General features: G+C 39.8%; 2 protein-coding genes across 17 annotated transcripts in view; both read left to right on the top strand.

Annotated features, from left to right (window-relative positions):
• Positions 1 to 18,307, top strand: part of WASHC2A (WASH complex subunit 2A) — a 67,687-nt gene extending 49,380 nt beyond the window's left edge. For 7 of the 12 annotated variants that reach the window (XM_077124589.1, XM_077124586.1, XM_077124579.1 and 4 more), the window contains 8 exons: positions 4,116 to 4,244; positions 4,381 to 4,461; positions 5,165 to 5,287; positions 6,134 to 6,196; positions 6,549 to 6,749; positions 9,207 to 9,815; positions 10,468 to 10,642; positions 17,970 to 18,307. In XM_077124589.1, the coding sequence (XP_076980704.1) occupies positions 4,116 to 4,244; positions 4,381 to 4,461; positions 5,165 to 5,287; positions 6,134 to 6,196; positions 6,549 to 6,749; positions 9,207 to 9,815; positions 10,468 to 10,642; positions 17,970 to 18,109 (1,521 nt within the window). In that variant the 3' untranslated portion in view covers positions 18,110 to 18,307. Of the gene's footprint in view, positions 1 to 4,115; positions 4,245 to 4,380; positions 4,462 to 5,164; positions 5,288 to 6,133; positions 6,197 to 6,548; positions 6,750 to 9,206; positions 9,816 to 10,467; positions 10,643 to 11,300; positions 12,391 to 17,969 lie in introns of those variants that run through there. The other 5 variants (XM_077124587.1, XM_077124584.1, XM_077124585.1 and 2 more) reach the window with 2 other exon arrangements.
• A 2,466-nt stretch (positions 18,308 to 20,773) lies between these two features.
• ZFAND4 (zinc finger AN1-type containing 4) overlaps positions 20,774 to 25,281 on the top strand; it is a 90,906-nt gene continuing 86,398 nt past the window's right edge. For 3 of the 5 annotated variants that reach the window (XR_013161348.1, XM_077124590.1, XM_077124593.1), the window contains exons 1-2: positions 20,775 to 21,034; positions 24,087 to 24,387. Coding sequence is in view for 4 of the 5 variants with exons in the window: in XM_077124590.1 (XP_076980705.1) it covers positions 24,204 to 24,387 (184 nt within the window). In the remaining variant the exon portion in view is untranslated. Of the gene's footprint in view, positions 21,035 to 24,086; positions 24,388 to 25,281 lie in introns of all 5 variants that reach the window. The other 2 variants (XM_077124591.1, XM_077124592.1) reach the window with 1 other exon arrangement.

Below are 25,281 nucleotides of genomic sequence, written 5' to 3'. Positions count from 1 at the left end.
CCATGCAGAGAGAGCAGTCTGTAGTTTGTTACCATAATTTATCAGCCTGTTTCTCAGCTCTACACTGGATGCTGCACAGTGGTCTTCTGTTCTTCAAACAGTTGCTGCCTGTTTTAAGTTGTTTTGGTGGAAGGACTGAGTCCTGGAAGTCCCTACTCTGCCATCTTCCCTGCAGGTGCTTCAGCATCTTTTTTCTTTTTTAACATGGGCAGGCACCGGGAATTGAACCCGGTCTCCAGCATGGCAGGCGAGAAGTCTGCTGCTGAGCCACCGTGGCCCGCCCTCTTTAATATCCTCTTATGCCAGTACAACAATCCTCAATGAGAACTGGCAAACCTAATTCAGCATACTATAAAAAGGATTATACACTGTGACTAAGTGGAATTTATTCCAGAAATAGAGTAAAGGACAAAAGTCACACGATCACATTAGATCTCAAAAAAGCATTTAACAAAATCTAACACCTTTTTGTGATTTAAAAAAAAGACATAAAACAAACAAATAAGGCATAGAATGGGGCTTCCTCAGCCTGGTAAAGGACGTCTATAAAAAGCCCACAGCTAACATCCTTAATGGTGAAAGACCGAGCGCTTCCTTCTATGGTCAGGAGCAGGCAGGGGTGTTCACTCTCTTTACTTCTGTTCAGCAGTGTGCTGCAGGGTCTAGGCAGGGCAGTTGGGCAAAAAAAAAAAAAAAAAAGAAAGAAAGAAAAGGTTCAGATTAGAAAAGAAGTAAAACTATATTTACTGACTACTTGATTCTATAGAAAGTTCTAAGACATCGTACACTGTTAAACTAAGAAATAAGTTGATCAGGATATAAGATTGATACACAAAAATCAGTTGTATTTCTGTTTAGTAGCAATGAACAATTTGAAAATGAATTTGTTCTAGTTTGCTAGCTGCCAGAATGCAATATACCAGAAACGGATGGCTTTTAAAAAGGGGAATTTAATGAGTTGCTAGTTTACAGTTCTGAGGCCGAGAAAATGTTCCAATTAGAACAAGTCTTTGGAAATGTCCAATCAAAGGCATCCATCCAGGGAAACATACCTTGGTTCAAGAAGGCTGATGAAGTTCAGGGTTTCTTTCTCAAGTGAGAAGGCACATGGTGAATATATTCAGGGCTTCTCTCTCAACTGGAAGGGCACATGGTGAACATGGTATCATCTGCTAGCTTTCTCTCCTGGCTTCCGGTTTCATGATGCTCCCCAGGAGGCATTTTCCTTCTTCATCTCCAAAGGTCGCTGGTTGGTAGACTCTCTCCTTCGTGGTGCTGCAGCATTCTCTGCTCTCTCCGAATCTCCTTCATTCTCCAAAATGTTTCCTCTTTTATAGGACCCCAGAAACTTATCAAGACCCACCCAAATGGGTAGAGTCACCTAGTCTTGTTTCACAACCACTCTTGATTAAATCACATCTCCAGGGAGATGATCTGATTATAATTTCAAACATACAGTATTGAATAGGGATTATTCTACCTTTATGAAATGGGATTTTGATTAAAACATGGCTTTTCTAGGGTACGTACATCCTTTCAAACCAGCACAGAAATTAAGAAAACAATTCCATTTACAATAGCATCTAAAAGAATAAAATATTTCAGTAAGTGCAAGACTTGTACACTCGATATGAAAAACATTGTTGAAAGAAATTAAGGAAGACCTAAAGGAGTGGGAAGACATCGTGGAAGACTTGATATTGTTAAGGTGGCGGTGCTCCCCAAATTGATGTACAGATTCAGTGCAGTGCCTATCAGAATCCAAGCTGGCTTTTTGCACAGATGACCAAGCTGATTCTAAATTTGTATAGAAATTCAAGGGACTTAGAACAGCCAAAACAATCTTGAAAAGAACAAAATTTGTGTGCTCATACTTCCTGATTTCAAAACTTACTACAAGCTACTGTAATCAAAACTTTGTGATACTGGCATAATGATAGACGTATAGAATAAAATTGTAAGTCCAAAAATAAATCTTCACATTTGGTTTTTGAAAAGAGGGCCAAGATTATTAAAATAGTCATTTTGAGTAAGATAGTCTTTTGAACAGTAGTGCTAAGACAACTCTATATACACATGCAAAAGGTTAAATTCAGACCCCTACCTCAAACCACATACAAAAATAAACTAAAAATGGATCATAACCTACATATAAGAGCTAATGCCATAAAACACTTAGAAGAAAACATAGGAGTAAATCTCCAGACTTTGGGTTAGACAAAACTCCCTTAAATATAACACCAGTAGGACAAGCAATAAAGAAAACAAAGCTAATAGCTAAATTGGACTTCACCAGAATTTTTTATATAAAGAACTCTTAAAACTCTTTAATAAAAGACAAGAAACCCAAATAAAAAAATAGGCAAAGGACTCGAATACATTTTTCCAAAGAAAATATGAAAATGGCCAATAAGCACATGAAAAGATGCTCAACATTATTAGTCATCAGGGAAATGTGAATCAAAACCAGAATGAGATACCACTTCATATCCACTGTTATTGAAAAGACAGATGATAATTAGTTGGCAAGGAAGTGGAGGGAAACTGGTGCCCTCATTCATTGCTATTGGGGATGTAAAATGATACAGCCACTTTGGAGAACAGGTGGTTCTCTCAAATTGTTAATCATAGAGTTAGCACACATGACCCACCCAGTGGAATGAAAACATGTTCATTGTAGCATTAATAATAGGCTCAAAAACACAAACAACCAAATTTCCATCATTGTATAGCCATACAATGGAATATGATTTGGCACTAAAAAGAAATGACATTCTGGTACATGCTACTGTATGGATGAACCTTGAAAGCATTATGCTAAGTGAAAGAAGCCAGTAACATGATTCATTATGATTCCATTTTGTGAAATGCGCATTATAGGCAAATCTATAGTGAAAGTAGCTTAGTGGTTGCCTGGGTGGGGGGAGAGGTTGTGGATGGAAATAGGAAATGACTGCTAATGAGTTTGGAGTTTCTTTATGGCATGATGAAAATGTTCTAAACTGAGATTGTGGTGATGTTTGTATAATTTTGTGAATTACTAAATATCATTGAATTATGTAGTTTATACAGGTGAATTTTATGGTATGTGAATGATATCTTGATAAGGAAGGTCAAAAAAACAGGTGCAGGCCATAGATTGCCAATCCAATTTCTATATCAAACCCAAAAAAGAGTCTAAGTTAGATTTCTAATAAAAAAAATTGCATGAATTTTTTTATCACCTCAGTAAAATAACTTCATTACCTACATAAGAGCTGCACATAGTCAATATGAACAATTTGTTAAATTTTCTTCCATTCTTTTTCTGTATATAGTTTTTTCCCTTGTATTTTAACTTTTGTTGCTATGTTAAGCTGATTTTTATGTAGTAGTAGTAATAATAATAGTTATTAACTGAATATTATGCATTTTGTTGGTGTGGGTCTTTTAGTTTGTTTTCAACTGTGGTTGTGATTCTCAGGAAATAGGAATGGATTTCAGAATGTCAACTCCTGGGGCATTGGCAGTATCATACTGAGTAATTCTAATGGTAATGTTTAAATGCCAGATATCCTTGCAAACAAAAAAGGAACTCACTTGGAGCCTTAAGAGAGTGGGTTTGAAGTGTGAGAAGGGCTCAGGGGAAGTCTTGCTGGATTAGAGCTGTGCTGGGTTATAATAGGTCTTGGCACTGACATGCTGGCAGGGTAGGGACACCCACTCTGCCACCCTACTCATTTTCTGGGGCTAAGCCAGTTGACAGATGTTCCTTCCTTTGGGGATAAAATGGATAGAACTTGTTTAATTTTGACCATTTTTATCCCCATAGTTCTTATTATGGAAATAATATATATATATTTTAATAAAAAAAGTCAGACATTACAAAAAGGTTGAGATGATCTTTGCAGATTATCTCTGTGTTACCTCTATTTTTAAATATATTCTCTACCATATTCCTTTATGTGGATGAGTGCACTTCCCTACCGATCAGCACTTGGGCTGTGTTCAGGTTTGGCTGTTGTCAAAACCTGCCGTGGACACCTTTGCTGTGCCCGCTGTTGCATGTGTCTAGATTTCTTTGGAATAAACTCTGGGAAGCTGAAACGTGAGTGGCCTTCCTTCTCTCTTGCCAGAGCCCTGGTCCTGCTGCCCGCCCCAAGAGCACGGGCGTCTTCCAGGATGAGGAGCTCCTCTTCAGCCACCAGCTGCAGAAGGACAATGACCCCGATGTCGATCTCTTCTCCGGCACCAGGAAACCCAGGGTCAGTTCCACACAATCCCCCGCTGCATGACTCTGCGATTGTGGTGGATATTGTCCGGTAGCTCAGGCGTTGCTTTGCTTTCTTGATCGGTTGCCTTGGTGTTGTGTACTGAATTTGAGCGTTCTGTTTCTTCCAGTTGTTGCAGCCCAGTGCAGGGAGTCTGTTTGGGGATGAGGAAGATGATGATCTTTTCAGCTCGGCCAAGTCCCAGCCTTTGGTACCAGCCTTTTGTTGTCTTTGCTGGGGGTAGAGGGTGGGGAAGGCCTATGGGAGAGGACATTAATCTCCAGTTATATACTTTGAGAACATCCACAGAGCATTGTAATTGAACAGTGACAAATGTGCCAATGGGAGCTGGTAAGCAGGATGGGACTCTCAGTTCTCACTATTCCCTAATTCCAGTTACCTGATTTTTCAACATCTGAAACATTAACTAGGTTAATGTGAGCTTCATTAGTGTATTACAGATTAGTTTGATTTTAAGATTGCTTATTGTGAGACCGGTGCATACCATCTGGTGATCTGTGTGTGCCTTTCCAGTTAAAAACTGTGGATCCGAGTGGTAGTCTGTGTGGACCATTTCTCCCTGCCCTAGTAGGTTTTGTTAGTACTTCATATTTTCTTTTCCCTTTTTTTTTTTAACATGGGCAGGCACCGGGAATCGAACCCGGGTCCTCGGGCATGGAAGACAAGCATTCTTACCTGCTGAACCACCGTGGCCCACCCTTCCCTTTCTTTTTAATTGTAGGGTTCCAGAGAGTCTCTAGAATGCTGTTTCAGATTAGCTGTCTTTGAGACAGTTCAGCCTTCACTGAGAAAGAATTTTTAAAAATCAGAAGTCAGGTTCCTTTGATGCGTTATGCTTTTTTCTTAATTTCTAAGCTACATGACACATTTTTGGCACTTTTTGCTTTTTAAAGATACCAGAGAAGAAGAGTGTAGTGAAAAAAGACCAGTCTGTTTCTTCTTTCAAGAACCAGAAACAACCTGAATCTACTCAAAGTATCAAAGAAAAAAACACATGGAAACTGGAAACACCTCAGGTTAGAACTGATCATTTATTCAGCTGTCATTTATTTGCTTGTATCCCAGGACAAAAAATCTCCATTTTGCAAACAGAAAGTTTTTCAGAGTTTTTTAATTTAGGGGAAAACAGCAAGTGGGCTGCTCTTTCCTCATCCAGACTGTCGTAAATCTGTACGTCATTAATTTTGGAGTACCTCTGAATTTGATTCTAGGATAGATCAAAGAGTCTTCAGACTAGAACCCTCATTACTCTCTTTGGGAGACCTTCCAAAAAAATTAAATTATATTTAAATGGAAATTGAATCCGATTTCTTGGCGGTGCATCTTTTGGGGTCTTTGCATTAGGCCCCCCCACCTCAGCAGTATCCTCGATGGAGCTCCTGAGAACAGGCCAGGTCCTGTGTTTCTGGTCGCGGCTCACGGGGGCGTGGGACAGCAGATGTCCGGTGCCTCTTCCGAAGCCTCAGCTCCTGTTGCCTCTAGAACCAGTGCATTTGGCTGTGAGTGAGTGTCTGTGCTGTAATGTTTGCCGTGTAGGATAACCACCGTGGTAACACTGCCTGTTGGTTCTCGGATAAGTGACCGCTCTTATGATCTTATTCATGATCTCTGTCTCCCTTTACCCCATGGAGGATGTAGCTGCCTTCCATCCACCCTACAGATGAGGAGGACACAGGGAGTCACATTAGTGAAGAATTTCGAGGCGCTAGGAGAGATTTGAATGCCTTCCCCTTTAGAGAACTACAGAAGGTGACCAGCTTGGTTCCACCACAGATTTATTTATAGGCATTAGTAAAGTCCCAAGAGACACTTCCCTTTCTATTTTTCCAAACAGATTTTTAACTGAATGTAATTTCACACAGGACTCACCAGGTCTCGCTCCATTTAAAACCAAAGTGTCATCTACTCGGATCGGGAAAATACAAGTAATTATAACACTTCTGGAATCTTCTGCCTCGTGGCATCTATAAACTTTTTGGATTTTTACTTTTGTCAGCTGCTACCAAGCATTTTCTCATCTCTTCCCTACCCTCTAGTTGTTGCTTGTTATGTGCTATATCTTAACATCTTTTCTTTGATCCAGTGGTGGGCACAGTGGTATGACTGATCCTCTATCTTAATTCTGAAACTAGATCAGGGGAGTTTCCTGCATTTCTATTTTTTCCTCTTCTATTAGACATTGTGTACACTGAGTTTCTTTGTGACATGTCACAGTGATGATAATAGACTCCTATATTGAAGGAAAAATTCAGAGTGAGTTTCATTTTTCTTCTTTAGGCAAATATAGCGATTAACCCAGCGACCTTGCTGCCTTCGGCGACTCCCCAGATCTCCGGAGTGAAGCCTGTTTTGCCAGAGCCATGTGACCCTGAGAGGACCCATGGTCTGGAGAGTGCACGTGTTCTCCCTGGGCATGGAGAGGCCGGAGTGAGCTTTGATTTTCCAGCTCAGGCAGACACCTTACATAGTGCAAACAAGGTGATGAACCAACTTTGTTTTTTTTTGGTTTTTTTTTGCCAGAATAGTTTCTGTTTATTTTTTGAGAATAGTGGCTACGTGTATAGCCCAACTATTACACACAATAATCCTACACCCTATTTGGAGGAAACACCTCATCCCTCCGTCAGCCTGCCTTCATGGCTTCCACCTCCCTGTTTTTCTATCTCGTGTCTCCTTTTCACTTGTCTGTATCTTTTGCTTGATAGCCATAGCAGGTCCCACTCACCTAAGCTGGTCTCTGTGCTTCCGGTGGCTGGCACCTCCGGGCTCTCCTGCATTGCCACACAAGGGATCTTCCAAGCACACGGCTGGTTGAGTCACCTCTCTGCTGGTCCCTCACTGCCCAGATGAGACTATTCTAGCTCGGTTTGATATTAAAGCACTTTTCCAGCTTCATTCCCTGCCATTTACCCCACATCAAATCTGACCTCAGGTCACTCCAGCCCCATCTTCAGAGCATATAGGTCCTGTCCTCTGCTGCATCTCAGCCTGTGTGACTTTCTTGCCATGAATGTGCTTCTCACCTCCCGTTCATCCAGCTGCCACCTTTTCCCTGGCCCCAGTCTTCATTGTACTTGCCACAGTGTCTTCCTGATGCACTTTGAACTCTTGAGACTTTGCTTAAGTTTCAGTTGGCTACTTCCCACAGTGGTTTGTGAAATTCATATGAAATAGGCAGACATAGTAAAGTACTTAGCCCAAAGTAGGTTGTACTTTTCTGAAACTTTACTTCATAGTATATTTTGAAAAATATCAGATATGGCATTATTGCTAATTGACTGATGTTTTACTAACAGTTCTGACTTCTAAGCCATATTTTTTACATGAAAAACTTAATGTTTGAAGCCATTGTTTGTTGACTTGAATAAAACAGTCCCTTGGATTTGTTGTCTTGTCTCTCCTTCTTTGTTGTCTTATGTCTCCCTGCTCCTGGAGCCCAATTTTAGGCTAGGTTCCTAATAGAGTTTAGTGTCAGAATTACCCCTGATTCTTCTCATTTTGAAAGATGCCCAGATTTAATTTCAAAGCAGAGTAGGGGAGGGAGGCTGTGGGACACTGAGCCCCGTCAAGTCTACTCTCTTGAGGTTCTAGTTGCAGATAGTCTTTCGTGTGAAACTGAATAGAAATTACACTCAAAAGTCTCAATCCCAAAGGATGATTTTGTCTTGGAGTACTGGTAGCTATTAAAATCCCTTTGTGCTAATCATCTTTAAAAATGTTTAAGAAATAACCTCTTCTGTGTTTTAGACAACGTCTGGATCAGGGTGAACTAGATAACCTTACGTAACCTTACAATATTCTCAGTCACTGACTTTTCAAACTGTCAGTTTTCAACTTTTTTTGAAATTTTTATTGAGATATCTTCACATATGTACAGTCCATACATGGTATACAGTCAGTAGCTCACATATCATCCCATAGTTGTTTATTCATCACCATGATCATTTTTAGAAAATTTGCATCACTCCAGAGAAAGAAATAAAAAATTCATACATCCCATACCCCATACCCCTCCCTCTCATTGATGTCTAATATTTCAATCTACCTAATTTTTTTTAAACCCTTATCCCCCCTATTATTTATTTATATGGTGTCCTTATTTTTTTACTCATTTGTCCATACACTGGATAAAAGGAGCATTAGACATAAAGTTTTTACAATCCCATGGGGTCATATTGTATACTGTATATAGTCATACAATTGCCTTCAGGCATCAGGACTACTAGAAAACTGTTCAACAGTTTCAGGTACTTCCTTGTGCCACTCCAGTGCACCATAAACTGAAAAGGGATATCTATATAATGCATAAGAATAACCCCCCAGATAACCTCTTGACTCTGTTTGAAATCTCTCACCCACTGAAGCTTTATTTTCTCTCATTTCTTTTTTCCTCCTTTTGGTCAAGAAGGCTTTCTCAATCCCATGATGCTGTGTCCCAGCTCATCCTGGCAGTTCTGTCCCACATTGCCAGGGAGATTCACACCCCTGAGAGTCATGTCCTATGTAGGGGTGGAGGACAGTGAGTTCATCTGCCAAGTTGATTTAGAGAGGCCACATCTGAGCAACAAAAGAGGTTCTTTGGGGGTGACTCTTAGGCATAATTATCAGTAGGTTTAGCTACTGATAAGTTTCATAGGGGCAAGCCCCCAAGATCAAGGGCTCAGCCTATTGAATTGGTTGTCCCCACTGCTTGTGAGAATGTCAGCAATTCTACAAAGAGGGAGGTTTAATATTCCCTCCTTTCTCCCCAGTGCTCCAAGGAGACTTTATAAATACTTTTTTATTCTCTGCCCAGATTACTCTGGAAAATATATAGTCATCACACTAACCTGTACAAACCAAAAGATCTCACACCCTATTCAAGATTTCATGTGATTATGTGAACAATTTTTTTTTTTAATCATCAGATCAATGTATGGTTTTATGTCATTGCAGAGCCGAGTCAAAGTGAGAGGGAAACGCAGACCGCAGACCCGAGCAGCTCGGCGGCTGGCTGCCCAGGAGTCCAGTGAAGCAGAGGATACAAGTGTTGCCAGAGGACCCACTGCACAGTTAGGAGATGTTGCACTTTCACCGGATGGCCGTCAGACACTGCCCAGGGTCTCCGGAGAAGATGGCTCTGAGACAGCTGCAGCAGCTTCCATTCTGACTTCAGAAGGTGGTTCTGTGCCTGAAGTGGACAGAAGTCCCTTTGCAAAATCTCTGGGTCAGCCTCTTGGGGACAACCTTTTCAATTCTGGGGATATCTTTTCTAAAGGTGCTGGATCTCAGTACAAAACAAAAGCCAAGGAGAAGACTGCGGAGGCTTTGCCCAACCAGCCAAGGGGAAGTAAAGGAAAGAGCTCCATTTTTTCTGCTCTAGATGAGACAGGTAGCGACGACGATCTCTTTCAGTCTGTTAAACCAAAACCAGCAAGGAAAATAAATCCCTTTCCTCTCTTGGAAGATGAAAATGGTCTCTTTACAGAGCAGAGAGGCGAGAAGAATGGGTCAAAATCCAGCAGTCATCAGGAGGCTCTATCAAAAACACAGGATATTTTTGAGGTAACGGAACATAGCAGTATGTTTTTATACCTGATTCTGTATTAAGGAAAAGACCTGATTGGTTCATTTGAGCCACTGATCTTGTTAAGCTGGGTTCATGCATTCCTGATATCTATTTCTCACGAACTATATTTAGGATCTCTTACTAATTATTCCAAAATTTACTCAAAAGGTTTTTCATCTTATTGCATGTCTGGGGTGTTCTTGGCTGAGCTGACAATTGATAGAGGTCTGGATAGTTTTTAAATAAGAATGTTGGCGTAACAGCTTCCTTGGACTGCACTTTGACATGTACAAAACTATATTGGTTCAGCTTGAGTGTTTGACCTCTGGTTCTGGGGAACTGGCCCTTGTTTGGAGATGCAGGCTAAGCACATGTGGTCAGGCCCTCCGTGATAGGTGCCTAGCAGGTGTTTATTGTGCATCTGTGTGCTGGAGGTATGAGTGACTAGTGCTCTGTTCTCACAGAGCTTCCAGCAAGGGGCACAGATGTTAACAGGGCAACAGAGAATTAAGGTGTTTTAAAAGACATTAAGTGCCCTGAGGAAAGTTAGCCAGCAGATCAGATGCCCAGCAATTTGTGAAAATAAGTACGTTTAGTGAAAAATATTTTCCATTAAAATTGTTTTTGCTTGCTTTTTGGCTTAACAAGGATGATATATTTGCTACAGAAGCTATTAAACCATCACAAAAAACAAAGGAGAAGGAAAGAACATTGGAACCCAACTTATTTGATAACATTGATATTTTTGCTGACCTAACTGTAAAACCAAAAGAAAAGTCCAAAAAGAAAGTGGAAGCTAAGTCGATATTTGATGATGACATGGGTAAGTTCAGTTTTCTGCCTGTGACATAGTGAATCGTTTCTGTTCAGTCATTGCTTATTTCTCCTGCTACCTTTGTTTTCCTGGAAAATGTTCCCCAGTGGGTTTCTTTTGGTTTGTCATATAATCTCCGAGTTAGGCTAAGGGTAGATTAATACATGCACTTTGGTATGATGGATCTCAGAGAGTTTGAAGGAGACCATAATTTGACCTGTAAGTGTAATTTAACCTTTATCCCAAAAGCATCCTACCAACCATCTGTGACAAATTCAAACAACATTCCAATGTTCTGAAAGGAGGACCAGAAACTCCCCCAGTATTAACGTAGGTGGAAGATGGAGGCCCAGACGTGACACAGTGGGTGGGCTGGGGTCTTGCTGGAGAGTGTCAGTCTCTGGAGAGTCAAGGGGCAGTGCAGGAGAGGAGGGCTGTACTGAAAGGTGGGTGATAAATCAAACTCTGCAACTCACTGGAGATTTTCAGCATTTGTAAACATCCTTGTTTTCCACTGCATGGCATAACATTTACTTTATTAATGGGCCAAACAAATGTCCAATAGCCCTAAATTTAGGGCTTCTATTATATGTGATATGGGTAGATAAGACTTGGGCCTGAAAGCAAATACATACTTCCTGCTGCTTTCCGTTTCTCCCCGATTTAGACCTTGGGGTAAAGTAGAAGAAAGTCAGCAGTGTGAAGCCAGCATGGGATGCATTCCCCCAGCTGACTGGGGGCTCCGTCTCCACCTGAGTGCTGAAAAGACTTCATCAGTTTCCTTTCTCACTAAAAAGTACACGTGCTTATTGTAATTGAATAATGCAATTCAGAAAATGTAAAAAGTGAAAATCCCTAGAGATAACCATTATTTTAAATTTTTTTATTTTTAAATGCAGTTTTATTGAAATATATTCAGACAGCATATAAACCATGTGAAGTTTACAGTCACTGATTCACAGTATCTTAACATGGGTGGGCATACAGACATATGATCAAATTTAGAACATTTTCATTACTGTAGAAAATAATTGGAAATAAAGAAGAAACCCTAATCCTCCCATACTCCTTATAGTCTGATATTATCGACCCATACAGTTGATAGGATACATTTGTTAGTGTTGATGATAGAGTATTACAATATTACTGTGAACTATAGTCCATAATTTGCACTAGGTACATTTTTCCCATATATTCCTTTATTATTAACTCCTTATAATAGTGGTGTACATCTGCTCTAGTTCATGACAGAACTTTTTTGTATTTGTACAGTTAATTATGTACATTGTCCACCACACAAAATTCACTGTGGTATGCATTCCTATGTTTTAACCTCCAGATATCCTTCTCTAAACTTCCCCTTTCTACCACACTTACACACCATTCAGCCCTGTTAGTTATTTTCACAATAACATGCTACCATCACCTCTACGCATTTCCAAACATTTAAGTTCAACCTAGTTAAACGCTACACATATTTTTTGTTTGTTTTGTTTTCAATATTTTTATTATAAACAATGAACCAACGTACCAACATTCGAGACGTTCTTGACATGGTTGCACTCGGTGGCTCCTAACATAGTGTGTCGTCATCACCGTGATCATTTTTTTTGAACATTTGCATCTCTCCAGAAAAAGAAAAAAGAAAACACTCATACATGCTATATACTGCTACTCCCTTTCATTGACCACTAGTATTTCAATCTACTCAACTTTAACCTTTGTTCCCCCTATTATTTGTTTATTTTTTATCCATGTTTTTTACTCATCTGTCTATACCGTAGATAAAAGCATCAGACAAAAGGTTTTCACAATCACATGGTCACATTGTGAATGCTATATCATTATACAATCATCTTCAAGAAAAAAGGCTACTGGAATGCAGCTCAACAGTTTCAGGCACTTCTCTGTAGCCACTCTAATACATTATATACTAAAAAAGGGAATTCAGCCTAAGAATGACCTTTCGACTCTGTTTGAAATCTCTCAGCCACCGACACTTTGTCTCATTTGTCTCTTCCCCCTTTCGATCAAGAAGGTTTTCCTAATCCCTTGGTGCCGAGTCTCAGCTTATTCTAGGATTTCTGTTCCATGTTGCCAGCGAGTTTTACACCCCTGGGAATACTATACATATTAAGTGACCACTCCCAATTCTTTAGCCTTGTTCTGTATCCTGGTAACCTATATACTGTGTTTAATGTTGATGAGCTTAATTTATACCAGTGAGATCATAAAATATTTGTCCTTGTGTGTCTGACTAATATCCTTAAGATTCAACCATATTATCACATGCTTCAAGACTTCATTCCTTTAGAATGAGCTGAGACCCAGCATTAAGGGATTGAGAAAACATTCTCCACCAAAAGGGGAAAGAGTGAAATGAGACAAAGTGTCAATGGCTGAGAGATTCCAAACAGAGTCGAGAGGTTATCCTGGAGGTTATTCTTATGCATTAAGTAGATATCACCTTGTTATCCAAGATGTAATGGAGAGGCTGGAGGGAACTGCCTGAAAATGTGGAGCTGTGTTCCAGTAGCCATATTTCTTGATGATGATTGTATAATATAGCTTTCACAATGTGATGTGTGATTGTGAAAACCTTGTGTCTGATGCTTTTATCTACCTTGTCAACAGATGAGAGGGACATAAGGAATAAAAATAAATAATAGGGGGAACAAATGTTAAAATGAATTTAGTTTGAAATACTAGTGATCAATGAAAGGGATCAGTAAGGGGTATGGCATGTAAAATTTTTTTTTTTCTGTTGTCTTTTTATTTCTTTTTCTGAATTGATGCTAATGTTCTGGGAAATGATCATGATGATGAATATGCAACTATGTGATGATATTGTGAATTCCTGAGTGTATGTGTTGGGAATGTTTCTTGTAATTTTTTTTAATTAATAAAAAATTTTTAAAAAAAAGACTTCATTCCTTCTTACTGCTGAGTAATATTCTATTTTCTTCATTCACTAATCTGTTGATGGATACTTGGGTTATTTCCATCATTTGGAAATTGTGAATAATGCTACTATGATCATCAGTGTGCAGATGTCTGTTTGCATCCCTGCTTTCAGATATTCTGGGTACTTTCCAAGTATCAGAATTGGTTTCAAGGCAACTCTAGAGTTAATTTCCTGAGGAACCACCAAAATGTCCTCCATGGTGGCTGTACCATTTTACATTCCCACAAGTAGTGACTGATGTTCCAGTGTCTCTACGTCCTGACATTTGTAGTTGCCCGTTTAATAGCAGCCAATCTGGTAGGTGTGAGATAACTCATTGTGGCTTTGATTTTTATTTCCCTAAAAGCTAGTAAAACTTCTCATCTTTTCATGTGCCTCTTAGCCCTCTCTGTTTCCTCTGTGGGAAATGTCATTTCATGTCTTTTACCCAATTTTTATTGTGTTGTTTTCTTTTAATTGTTGAGTTGTAGAATTTCTTTATATATACTGGATATTAAACCCTAAATAGATATATGCTTTCCAAATATTTTCTCTCATTGGGTCAGTTGCCTGTTCACCCTTTTGAACAAAGTTCTTTGAAATACTGAAATGTCTGATTTTTAGGAGTTCCCATTTATTTTTATTTCATTACTTGTGCTTTGGGTATAAGAAACTACCACCTGCCACTAGATCTTGAAGATGTTTCCCTACATATTCTTTTAAGATTTATGGTACTGGTTCTTATATTTAGGTCTTTGATCCATTTTGAGTTAATTTTTGTATAGGACATGAGATAGTAGGCCTCTTTCATTCTTTTGGTTATGGATATCCAGTTAGATAACCATTATTAACAGTTTAGCATTTATTCTTTCAGATATGATGATGTTAATATATGTTTTTTTTTCCAATTGCCAGTCTTTTTTTTTTTTTTAATGTTTTTGTTGAGCTATCTTCATACGCATACAGTACAGCCAAAGTATACCATCAGTGGCTCACAATATCATCACATAGTTGTGTATTCATCACCATAATCATTTGTAAAACATTTGAATCACACCAGAAAGAGAAATAAAGAGAAAAAAGAAAAACTTATACATCCCATCTCCTTTATCGACCACTAATATTGCAGTCTACACAATCTTTTTTTTCTTAACCTCTTATTCCCTCCCATTATTTATTTTTTGTCATTTTATTTTTTACTAATCTGTCCATACCCTGGAAAAAGAAGTGTCAGCCACACGGTTTTCATAATCACAAGGTCACAAAAGCTACATAGTTATATGATCATCGTCAAGAATCAAGGCAGTTCAGTTTCAAGTACTTCCTTCTAGCCACTCTTAATACATCACAAACTGAAAAGGGATATCTGTATAATGCATAAGAATCACCTCCAGGAAAACCTCTCGACTCTGAAATCTCTGTTCCTCTTTTGGTCAAATAGGTTTTCTCAATCTCATGAAACTGGGTCTTGGTTTTGCATTTTCTGAACAGTGTCTTCAGAAGAATAAATGTTCTTGATTTTGAGGAAGTCTGATTAATCAGTTACCTTTTATGTTTCAGGCCTATGATGCCATTTCTAAAAAAATCTTTGCCTAATCCAAGTCACAAAGATTTTTGCCTGTATTTTCTTCTAGAAGATTTATATACAGTTTTGATTTTATATTTGTCAGTGACTTATTTTTTATTGATATATTATATATTCACATACCATGTAATCACCCAAAGTGTACAGTGGTTCACAATATAATATAGCTATGCATTTATCATCATAGTTGACTTTTTTCTTCTCTTTTGTGAAAAATAACATGCATACAAAAAAGCAATAAATTTTTTTAATTTATTAATTTAAAAAATTGAACAAACAAAAACATTAACATATGATCATTCCATTCTACATATATAATCAGTAATTCACAATATCATCACCTAGTTGCATAGTCATCATTTCTTAGAACATTTGCATCAATTCAGAAAAAGAAATAAAAACAGAAAAAAAGATTATACAAACCATACCCCTTATCCCTTGCTTTCATTGATCACTAGCATTTCAAACTAAATTTATTTTAAAATTTGTTCCCCCATTATTTATTTTTATTCCATATGTTCTACTCTTCTGTTGATATAGCTAAAAGGAGCATCAGACATAAGGTTTTCACATTCACAGAGTCTCATTGTGAAAGCTATATCATTGTTCAATCATCATCAAGAAACATGGCTACTGGAACACAGCTCTACATTTTCAGGCAGTTCCCTCCAGCCTCTCCATTACATCTTGGATAACAAGGTGATATCTACTTAATACGTAAGAATAACCTCCAGGATAACCTCTCGACTCTGTTTAGAATCTCTCAGCCATTGACACTTAGTGACATTTCACTCTTCCCCCTTTTGGTCGAGGAGGTTTTCTCAATCCCTCGATGCTGAGTCTCAGCTCATTCTAGGATTTCTGTCCCAAGTTGCCAGGAAGGTCCACACCCCTGGGAGTCATGTCCCACGTAGACAGGGGGAGGGTGGTGAGTTTGCTTGTTGTGTTGGCTGGAGAGAGAGGCCACATCTGATCAACAAAAGAGGTTCTCTTGGGGGTGACTCTTAGGCCTAAATTTTAAGTAGGCTTGACCTATCCTTTTGTGGGGTTAAGTTTCATATGAACAAACCCTAAGACTGGGGGCTCAGCCTATAGCTTTGGTTGTCCACACTGCTTGTGAGAATATCAAGAATTCAACTTGGGGAAGTTGAATTTCTCCCCATTCTCACCATTCCCCAAAGGGGACTTTGCAAATACTTTTCCATTCACTGATCGAATCACTCTGGGATTCATTGGGGCATCACTCTGGACAAACCAACAAAATCTCATGTCCTACCCAAGATTCCAAGTACTTAATGGTGTTCAATCAAGCTATCTACATAAGTTATATTAGGAGATGCACTAGTCAAAATATAAATATTGTACCAAATAAACATTTTTTGCTTTAGTCTCACACATAAGTTGAAATTTTAAAATATTACCATCTATTTTCAGCACCCTGCAGTAATGGCACTCATTTGTTCTTCCTCATGCAAAAACATTTTTAAAATTTGTACATTTAGTCACTATTATTATACACTCTAGGCATTCCTAGATTATACCATCTCAATCTTTCTTGTCTATCTTTCTTTCTGATTTCATTTATGCCCCCAGCCATCCTCCCTCTATCATTCTCACATGCAGCTTCATTCAGTGAAAAAAGCAATAAATTTTAAAGCACATTGCAACAATTAGTTGTAGAACAGATTTCAGAATTTGATATGGGTTACAGTTCCACAATTACAAGTTCTTACTACTAGCTGCTCTAAGATACTGGAGAATAATAGAAGTATCAATATAATGATTCAGCAATCATATTCATTTGTTAAACGCTACCCTCTCTGTATAACTCCACCATCACCTTTGATCTTTCTCCCACTCTTTAGGAGTATTTGGGGTATGGCTGTTCTAACTTTTTCATGTTGGAAGGGGCTGTCAATAATATAGAATAGGGGTATAATATATTTTTATATACATATATACATTTTCCTTCAAAATGAGAATAGACTGTAATTGTGTTGCTAGTTGCTTTTAGTCACTTGCTATATTGTAGACATCTTTCCATACCAGTGTACAAAGATTAATTCCTTGTTTTGAGTGGTTTAGCATTGATTAGGTTGTTGATGGTCATATAGATTGTTTCTAAGTTTTCATGATTACAGATAATGACAGTGGTCTTTAATATCTGTATGTGCTTACATCCTTATGTGCATGTGCTCAAAATCTCTAGTATAGAATCCTAACAGTAAAATATCCAGGTTATAAAGTAAGATGCGCTTTAGAGTCAGTAAAACATTAAACATGAATATTAAATGGAATGTAGCCCCAACTTATGTTCTTAGCATTGAGATGTCACAAACAGATGCATTTATTCTGAAAGAGGATGAACGTATTTCTGATTTCCTTTTCCCTATTTTTAAATTACTTTCCTTTTAAAATCCAGTTTGAAAATAATGTAGAAATAAATATAAGGTCACAGATAGCAAAATCACGGACTGGATTGGAGAGCTAGTTACTCTCCCTGTCTCCTCTCTTGCACACACGTATGAGTGTGCACACCCCATCACCCATGCATCACCCCCCCAACACACTGTTGTAGCTGAGGCAGTGTGATCATAGAGAACTTGGGACTTGCACGTGATCAGAAAGCTTCATTAGTAGCAGAGCCAGGACAGACTCTAAGAGCTTTGACTTTCATCTTAGTATTTTTTGGTATTTCACACTTAAATTACCAGCCTTGGTTCTTTGGTCATGTGTGTGGATGTATATTAAAGCACCTGTTTTCTTACCTAAGTGACTTATTTTTTTTCTTTCTTTTCTTACTAAAGATGATATCTTCTCCTCTGGTACCCAGGCTAAGACAACCAAACCAAAAAGCCGATCTGCACAGATAGCATCTGAACAAAGCTCTGAGCACAAGGTGTCCAGCATATTTGAAGACCCACTGAATGCCTTTGGAGGCCAGTAGAGCATTTGGGGCAGCCACACAACCCTTCAGCTAAACCTTGAGTTAATCATGTTGTCCTATACTTAGTGTCTTAACTGGATGACAAAAAGCAAATACTGAAACAGCTTGCTCACTCCTTACCCATTGCAGCTATTTTTCTGCGCCAGTTTTAATCATGCTTAGTACTACAAAACAAAAATAAATGTTTCACAAATGGTTTGTTTGTTTTGATTTAACCTTTTTAGGTCCACAATATGATTTCAGGCATGTTAGAAAAGAAACCTATCTGGGACTGCCATGGTGGGCAGGGAATCATGGAGGTATGAAGGGTGCCTTGAATTCTTCTTTCCACGAATGGGAGGCCTACATTAGTCAGCGCATGGGCAGGTGAAGAGAGAAAGGGGATGAGAGATGAGACTCATGAGGCTTAGCAAAAGGAGAGGAAGAGTCTACTGAATTCTGAAGGTGCCTCTGCAGGTTCTCAAAGTCAGGGTCAGTATCAGTGGCCCTCCACTGCCTGTTTCTGTAACTGCAATTTAATTGGAACATGATCCCACCCATTCATTTACATGGCTGTTTTTGCCATCCCTACAATGCCAGAGTTGAGTAGGTGCAACAAAGAATGGATAGCCGCAAAGTCTGATGCATATTCTGGCTAGCCCTTCACAGAAATAGTTTGTCATCCTTGCTCTATGACGTCCATTTCCATTCCTTGGAGCTTTGAGAATACATCTCCTTTCCATTCCTTGTATTCCTTGTGTATAGTTCTCCTGCTCTGAGTCTGAGCCCAAAGTGAGGTCTGATTAAATAAGCATTTGTTCAGCACTTTTATCTTTTGGAGCAACTTAATCTACTCATCAGTTACTAGGATAGATTCCAGGAGATTCAGATGACAGGGTCAGAAAATAAGTGCATTACCGTTTTGAAAGAGGAAGGGAACTACATATAAATGGTAGGCATTTTCATGTTCTTTTATTCAAACTTCATAACTACCAGTAAGGTAATGCATACATTTTACAGATGAGGCTAAAAATCTGGAAGCAGTGTGGAATAACAGAACAAGTTTGGACTTTTGTTTTGAGACCTAGATTTAAAGGGTTCAGCCACTCGCAACTGTTTGACTATAGGCAAATTGTTCTGCTTCAGCTTTTGCCTCTGAAGACTAGGGGTTTCAGCACCAATTTTGAAGGATTATAATGAAAGAATCTAGCCCTTGAAAAATGGTGAATGATGATAATATTAGCATGTATGGCTTGGCCAAGGTCACAGGGTTTCCAGCATTGGAACCTGAGACCTTGAACTTGTCTGCCTGTTTCCAAAGCTGATCCATGCTCTTCATTCTGCCTGTGACTGAATTGGGAGGGTTGAGAAGTTAATATTTTTATTTAGTAGGACTCAGTCCATCACAGGCATTATCCTAAGCTTTGGTATACAAAGAGTCTCTCCCCTCTCAAGGGATTCCAATCCATCGAGCATTAAGCACACATGTAAGAAGGAACCAGTGGCTAGAGAGAGAGGAGATAAGTCAAAGTCTGGTGCCTCACATATACTGCTGTATGCTCTATGGTTATTTGAATTGCGAAGATAAGTTGGCGGGTGGTTCTCAGTCTCAAAGGAGAATCACAGGGTGGGAGCCAGAGCGGGTGTTCGGGTACACCCCAGACTGGTTCCTGTGAGTCACAAGTTGAGGACGAATGAATGTGCAGAAGAATTTGGGGGCAGCGGGTGGGAAGATGAGGCTCACTAGCTGAATAATCCGTATTATGATTATTATATCGGTCAGCGGGGTTGGAACCGCCCGTGTGGAGGATGGACCGAACCATTCAGAGGTGGGGGCCCACCTCAGGTTGGGTGGTCCGTGTCGTCTTTCGCCTGGGCTCTAGCTTGGAAACTGCAGCAAAGAAAAAGCTCTGAGCCCACCCACCACAGGGGTCTGACAGCCCAGGATGCCCCCGTGAATGCTTATGGAATAGATACAGGGGCCCACTGCTTTTCCCTGAGTCCTCAAGCGGATATGGTAACCTCCCCCTTACCCCGCCCCCGCCATTTTTCAGGTGAGGCAATGGAGGCCAGAAACGTGCGGTGCCGGAGAAGCGCGGGCAGGGGAATTTATTCCAGGCGGGACCGACTGCCCTTCTCCGACATGTCAGATCCTTCCGCCTGGACCCAGGGGACGTGCCGCCCATAGCCTCTGCCAATCGGAGACCGACAACGCCATTCCCAGCAGGCCGTGTTACAGTCCTAACCTGAAGTGACCTGCGTCCGGCCAGGTGTCCCCAGTGGTTGGTATTGAAGGGTCAACATCCGGGCTCCTCCCAACCGACACCGCAGCCAGCGGACGAGGGATAACCAGGTTCCTGAGCAACCGCCGGCGTCGAAAGGCGAAGCCCCGCCTCGCCCACGCTGATTGGACAGAGAAGGGAGCGCCAGCGTGCGATTGGTTGGCGGTGTCACAAAGGGGCGGGAGCCGCCGAAGCGTTGCCCGTCGGGTCCTTGGTGCGGCGTCGCTCTCCCGGCGGCGCCTCCTAGTCAGCTTGCGGCTTAGCGGGCAAGCGGGCCATACACCGGTGAAGGCGAGCGGGCGAACCAGCGCGCCTCCTTCCTCCTTCGGGGCTGGGTCGGATGCGGAGGGCGTCCGGCACCGCGGGCCGCTGAGCAGGCCGAGCCGGGCAGCCCGCGGCGGCGCTCTAGTCCCCGCCGGCCCGGGGCTCCCGCCTCCCGCAGCTGCCCGGAGGCCGCGCTCTCCGCCTTGGTCCCGGGGGGGTGCTGACCCCCGAGCCGCCCACCGGGAATTGAACCGTGGTGCGCCAGCTTCAGGCCCGGGAGTCTGCCTAGCGGGGTGTATTCTGGAGAGGCATGGGCTGCGCGGGAGACTGAATGGCCTTCAGGTGTTGACGAAGGTGTGCATGCTGACTCTCGCCTTTTCTGGTTCCGCCTGAGACTCCGGTAGGTGTTGAGGGGACTGGGATAGTCAGCTCTAGAGGAGTTGAGGGTACCGGCTCTGTGGTTACTTAAGCTTGGGTTTGAAACTTTCCCACGTCAGTATTTTCCCACATCGAGCAATATATACCTGTATTAACATTTTAAATTGCTGCATAAGATTTTGGAAACGTTTCTGGGGAAAAAGTTTTAAAGATAACTTCACTTATGTGGCTAGATATTTTTAGAGCAGAGAATAGATACCAAATTCAGAATTATTGCAACTACCTTTATCAGCTGTGTTATTGCCTTATGTACCTTTTAACTTCCCTTTTACTTTTCGTGATTGTGTTTTTTAAGAACATTTTTCGGAATACATGAAAGACATGTTTTGGGAATTGATTTAGCCATGTCTTTTGATGTCATTACTTTAATAGGAATGGATGATGCTTTTTGAATTATTCATAACAATTTTGGAAATGCTTTTTTTCTCTACCTGTTGTCTTTCTCTCATCTCCCCCTTCCTCCTTTTAGCTGTTCTTATTCTTGCATGATTTCCCATCCGTCTTTGAGTCTTCCTTGCCCCTCATTTTCCGACATCCTAGGATTCCGTAATATATTTAGCCAGTGAACTACATACCACTTTAGAAGTTGCCTGTGGATTCTAGTCTCCATAATTGGCTCAGCCTTTAGCCTGTTGAGTGTCCATCCCCTACTCCTCTAGTCTGGCTTAACCACATTTCGTCCTCTGTTACACTGATTTCTGCTTAGGAAAAGTATAATTTTTATAGAGGTAAACGTTTTCAGTTTTAAATGTGGCAATTTTGCCAACCTTGGTTCTTTCTGCATATTGGAAATTTCTCTGTTGATTAGGACTCAAACTTCTGATGGCTGCTCCGGTGCAAAAATGCTGCAACTACTGTTGTATTTTACATCTAGCCCATAGCCACTTTATCCATTCTCGTGACTTTGTCATCATTAAGAGGAGGGATTCAAGGTCTGCCTTTCTTTTACTTTCTCCCTACTCCCATCTTGTTTACTCTTCTCAGAGGGTCCTGAGGAGAAGAGCAGTGTGGTGAAGGCAAATGCAGTGCTCCTTATAGCCTCCGTCTCTAAATTCCTTGGGCATGCACGTATGGTCACCCATACTCTTATTTCTGTAATGTTTATTTTGGTGATCCTGACTCCTATTGCTGGCGATACTGTGAGCAGTTTGGGGGGAACAGGAGCCCACCTGCTGAGAATACTGTAGTATACTCTTATTTGATGGCCTGTTCTTAAGAATCCACGTTATCCAAAATCATATAATAAAGCAATTATTTCAGTAAGGGGAAAATTCGGGGGGTGGGCTAGGGTGTGAGAGTGTTTTACAAAGTTATTTTCTTCAGGCATTTCAGTATTAAAGATATAAAAATATGTAACAAAACCTGACCAATACAGCTTTTAAATTAGGTTTTAAGAGTCATCGTCTTTACCACTAGCATCAGCAATATTATCAGTATTACAGCATTTTGTATGCATTCTTACTGTTTCTATTACTCATAATTTTGATTAATAGTATAACAGCAGTCATAGCAGTTGTGCTCAAGGTAACAGCTTTTCTTCCTTTCTGTGGTGCTGTCTCTTTAGGACTCCTAGCTGTTGGCACAGTAACTTTCAGATTAATTAATTAGTTATATTTCCTCTTTTATGCAAGCTGACACTGTAGGAGAAATCCCTGGATGTGCATGTGTGTATCCAACGCGTAAACTTCAGTGCACTTAACTTGGTTGGGAAGCCAACAATACCTCCAAGCAAACATTTGGAGCATTAACAAATATTTCTTCAGCTCTAAAACAGGGGTGGTTTTTGGGGGGTGGAGTCGGGGTTGTGTTTGTGCATGGGCTGGGAAATGAAGAATAGTTGATATTTGAACTGAGTTTTGAGAGATGGTTAGACACTTATCAGGTGGTCAGTGGTGGGGATGATGGTAGGTAGAGCAGGAGCAAAGATAGGCTGATGTGACCAGGAAGCTACTGTGCAGATGATTAGATGATAATGTACCAAAGGTTTGCAGGATGGGGTGAGTTATATGAAGAAGTAAAATGGAACTGGAAAGTGAGATGAGTGCTCTCCAGAGCCTTTCTAAGGAGCCTGAATTTTATACTGTAGGTAGTGGGAAACCATTCTTGCGTCTTGAACTAAGAAATGACATTTTCAAATCTACATTTTAAAAAGGTAACTGTTGGTGTCATAGAAGATGGATTAGTAGAATTAAGGGGAGGAATCAAGGATTATAGTTAGACTATTAGAATTATCAGTTGGTAGATAATGAAGGCCTGGACTAAGTCCTAACCAGTGTGGATGGAGAGGGTGACAGATTATAGAAATACTAGGAAGTTGTGTTGTCAAGATTAGTCAGTAAAAGATGTCAAAAGAAATGGGGGAGAAATTTAAATTGATTTCCTAGATTTTTTACTTGAATGACTGGATGAATAGTGATACTGTTTACCAACATGGAGATTGTAGGACAGAAAGGAGGTTTGTGGTGAAAGATGAATAGTTTGGATGTCTGAGTTAGTTTGAATGTGTTTATGTAGTGTCCACATCTCAGATGCCTGTAGAATGTCATGCTCATAGAGTGGAGATGTAAAACAACAATCTTTTAAAAATAACTGCTTTTTAAAACACATTGCTATGAAAATGACAGTGACTTCACTTATATTTTTTGATAAAAAAGTGAAATACTTATCACCCATATTTCTTTTTGACTCTTGCACTTCTGTATAGTATTCACTTTCTGTTTAACTAGGTCATTTCTCTGATATCCTTCTCCCACTTTGAGGCATTACCCATCCTAAAATATATCCAAAGTTACTGACATCTAGTGAACACTTCCCAAATCATTCTATGAGACCAATATTATGCTGATACCAAAACCAGGTACACGTCTAAAGAAGAAAAAAAAACTATGCACCAGTAACTCTTATGATATAGACACAAAATTTCTTCAAAAACACTAGCAAACCAAGTCATTCACTTAGATAAAAGATTATATGCCATGTTCAAATTGGGTTAAAAAATCATTGTTTTTTTTTAGGTACGGAACTCAAAATATGAACAACGATGTGAATAACCAATATGCAAAACTGATTTGGCTAGAACTGGAATACAGTTGCCTACAACATATTCCAGAAGAATTAAAAAAGTCAAAGTAATGGATAACAAAAAAGAACCTCCATTCTTCAATGAGGATAACGTGAGACCATTTTACTACAAACTTTCTTTCTATGATACCATGGAGCTCTTCATTGAAACTTTGACTGGAACATGTTTTGAGCTGAGAGTTTCACCTTTTGAAGCTGTGATTTCTGTGAAGGCAAAAATTCAGCGATTAGAAGGTACTATTCTTTATTTTTAGAATGTGAGAATTTAATTCGTTCAAAGTTGATTTTTTAACTTTTCTTATAGAGAAAATTTCAAATATATATGAAAGTAAAAAGACTAGGGTCATGAACTGCCATAGCCCTTCAGTTCAACAATTACTGACTTATAAACTGTCTTGTTACTACTTCTGTGTTCCCCCTTCCTAGTATCTTCACTGCCGTGATTCCTTGAAATACATTCTAGGCATCTGATGTGAAAGAATATTTTAAAATAGTGTTTCAACAGGTTATGATGACATCCTGCCATAGCTATCTTAATTACTTCTAATAGAACAAAGTAATTGCATTTCCCTTTTTTTAAATGCAACTTTTTTGAGATAAATTCACACACCATACAGTCCACCCAAAGTGTGCAATCAGTGTCTCACAGTATCATCATGTATTTCCTTTTAGTGACCTTGTTTACAGTTTGGGCACTGCTTTGATAATATATTTTTGGTTTAACTGTGGAGATTTTCTGAGAAGAGTATTTGGTTTACGTTTACATATATCTGAAGTTCCTTTAAAACAGCAGGCGTACTGAACATTATGTTCTTTTGTGGTTCATGTGTGTGAAAATTGCTGTATGTTACTGTGTGTTAAAATTAGAATCTTCCTTTTTTTTTTGTACGTTGCTGGTTTCTGCAATAACTGTTCATTTATGATGTGAAAGTCCAGTTTTGACTAGGAAATTAAATTGTCCCAAGTAACGTTAAATGAATCTTTGCTGATCAAGCCAGCTACAACTAGCTTGTAATATAAAGGTAGAAACTAGGCTTGCCCTCCATCCAGCCCTGTTTAAGTTCAGAATTATAGAAGAATGAGGAAAGTTGGAATTTTATCTTCATGAATATAAGTGTTACCTGAGCT

This window comes from Tamandua tetradactyla, chromosome 13 (genome assembly GCF_023851605.1).
Source record: "Tamandua tetradactyla isolate mTamTet1 chromosome 13, mTamTet1.pri, whole genome shotgun sequence".
In the NCBI taxonomy this organism is placed as follows: Eukaryota; Metazoa; Chordata; class Mammalia; order Pilosa; family Myrmecophagidae; genus Tamandua; species Tamandua tetradactyla.
Note: the sequence above shows the minus strand (reverse complement) of the source record. Positions and strands in the feature narration are given on the sequence as shown.